The sequence below is a fragment of the Entamoeba histolytica genome, genomic scaffold, assembly GCF_000208925.1.
Source record: "Entamoeba histolytica HM-1:IMSS scf_1104750516829 genomic scaffold, whole genome shotgun sequence".
Classification (NCBI taxonomy): domain Eukaryota; phylum Evosea; order Mastigamoebida; family Endamoebidae; genus Entamoeba; species Entamoeba histolytica.
The window spans coordinates 1-1,975 of record NW_001915782.1 but is presented as its reverse complement, the minus strand read 5'-3'; the positions used below and the strand labels follow the sequence as shown (position 1 = coordinate 1,975).

Here is a 1,975-nt window from a genome sequence, read left to right as displayed (position 1 = left end):
ATACCTAAAATATATGATGACAATGATAAAAGAAAGAATTAAATTCAATAAAAATGAAATAATAAGAATCAATACAAATAAAATCATGTTTAATTCTAACAAGAAAATTAGAATAAGGAAGAAACAAAAAATGAAATATACCCAAATAACGATATTACTGTAGAATAATGGAAATCATTATATGAAACACAGGTGATATTAAATAAAGAGAAATGGAAAATAAAACAAAACACGATATTGAATGAAAGATATATCAATTATGATAATGTCATAATAACAATAAATGAATTAAATTTAAGTATAATGAGAATAAATAACTGGAAAACACCAGGAATAGACACTATATATGGGTATTATTGGAAAAGAATGTCATCATCAAGAGAAATCATTCTCAATATATTTAATGAATGGGTGAACTTCCCTGAAAACATCAAATTAGACATGGTAAGTGGAAGAACTTTATTAATCCACAAATTGATAGGAATGATGTCACTAATTATCGTCATATCAGTTGTACAAATGTAATTATGAAAGTATTTACCTCCTTATTAAAAGAAAAGATTCACAGAAGACTTAACATGAATTGTGAATCATTTAAAATTAGTAGAAATCAACTGGGATGTAAGTTACAGTCTTTAGCTGCTAAAGAAGGAATAATTAATAGTTATATGTTAAAGCAACAGAAAGAAGAGAAATACCCAAAATATGTGGAGTCATATTATGACATTAAGAAAACATATGACACAGTCAACCACGAATGGGTAATTGAATCATTAAAGTATTTTAATTATGAGTTTGTCATCATTGACATTATTGAAAGTATGATGACTAGATGGAAGATATTCATCGGCTATAAATTTAATGAATATCTAGGTAGTATTAAATTAAATAGATGAATTTTACAAATGATTACTTATCAAATCTACTCTTCATCATTCAGATGAATGTAATTTCTCAAATCATCGAAGAGAAATTCCCAAAAACAAATCACACATTATATATGGATGATTTGAGAATAATGACGGAAAGTAGTGAAGAAATTTGAATAATCCACAATGAAATTAAAGAAATAATAAGTTACATATTGAAATGAATGAGAAAAAGTCATGAATGGTATTAAAAAAACATTAAAGAAATACCAAATGGAATGCAAAACATCCCCGTAATTGAAGGTGAGGACTTGTATAAATACTTAGGAATATGGCAGTCCGATGAAATTGATGACACCTTCAATTGTAAAACCATCAAAGAAAAAAATGAATCAGAAGATGGAAGAAATAAACACTGATGAAAGTAGTAATAGAAGATATATTACAAGGATAAACATGGAAGTAATCAATATCTTCAGACATTCAGTATCAGTTGTAAATTGGAAAGGTAACTTAGATAAAATTGATTTGGAGATAAGAAAATATTTAAGAAAGGGAAAATACATTATCATAAATGAAAAAGAAAAATAAATAAAATAACAAAAACATCAAACAATTAAAATTATTCTTCTATTACTGGTTTTATTACATTTTGTAATATTTCATTCACATCTGAGTTAGTTCCACATTGTTTTAATATCTTATACACTTTTAATGGTGCAATGATTTCATCAATAAGACATTGATATAATTCTTTATACATGTTTTTCTTAATATAATTAATAACATCTTTTTGCTTACTATTTTCTCTTACAATATTTTTTAATTGAGGGAAACATTCTGTTAAAGCATCTCTTGCACTGTCATATGTTTGTGATTGAATTTCTTTTTGACTACTGTCATAACAAAGAACTACAATCGTAAGAAGTATATTACAAATAACTGCACTACTTATTCCAAATAATTGAAATTCACTTCGTATATTTAAAGTAAAGAATACAACAAATACTAACATAAATACTGCTCTTAAATTTCTCATTATTGCTCTATTAAATTGGTCTATTGGTGTTAAAGAAATTATTCCTTCGATTACATCTTCTGCACTT

At 25.6% G+C, this 1,975-nt stretch overlaps 1 protein-coding gene across 1 annotated transcript, besides 1 other annotated feature; it reads right to left on the bottom strand.

Moving 5' to 3' along the window:
* Position 1: 1 nt before the first annotated feature.
* Positions 2–1,436: a repeat region.
* Positions 1,437–1,491: 55 nt separating this feature from the next.
* Positions 1,492–1,908, bottom strand: EHI_037440 (uncharacterized protein; the record flags this gene model as incomplete). Its single annotated transcript, XM_001914492.1, has 1 exon — positions 1,492–1,908. The coding sequence occupies one exon, from the start codon at positions 1,906–1,908 to the stop codon at positions 1,492–1,494; it is 417 nt and encodes a 138-aa protein (XP_001914527.1).
* Between the last annotated feature and the right edge of the window lie 67 nt (positions 1,909–1,975).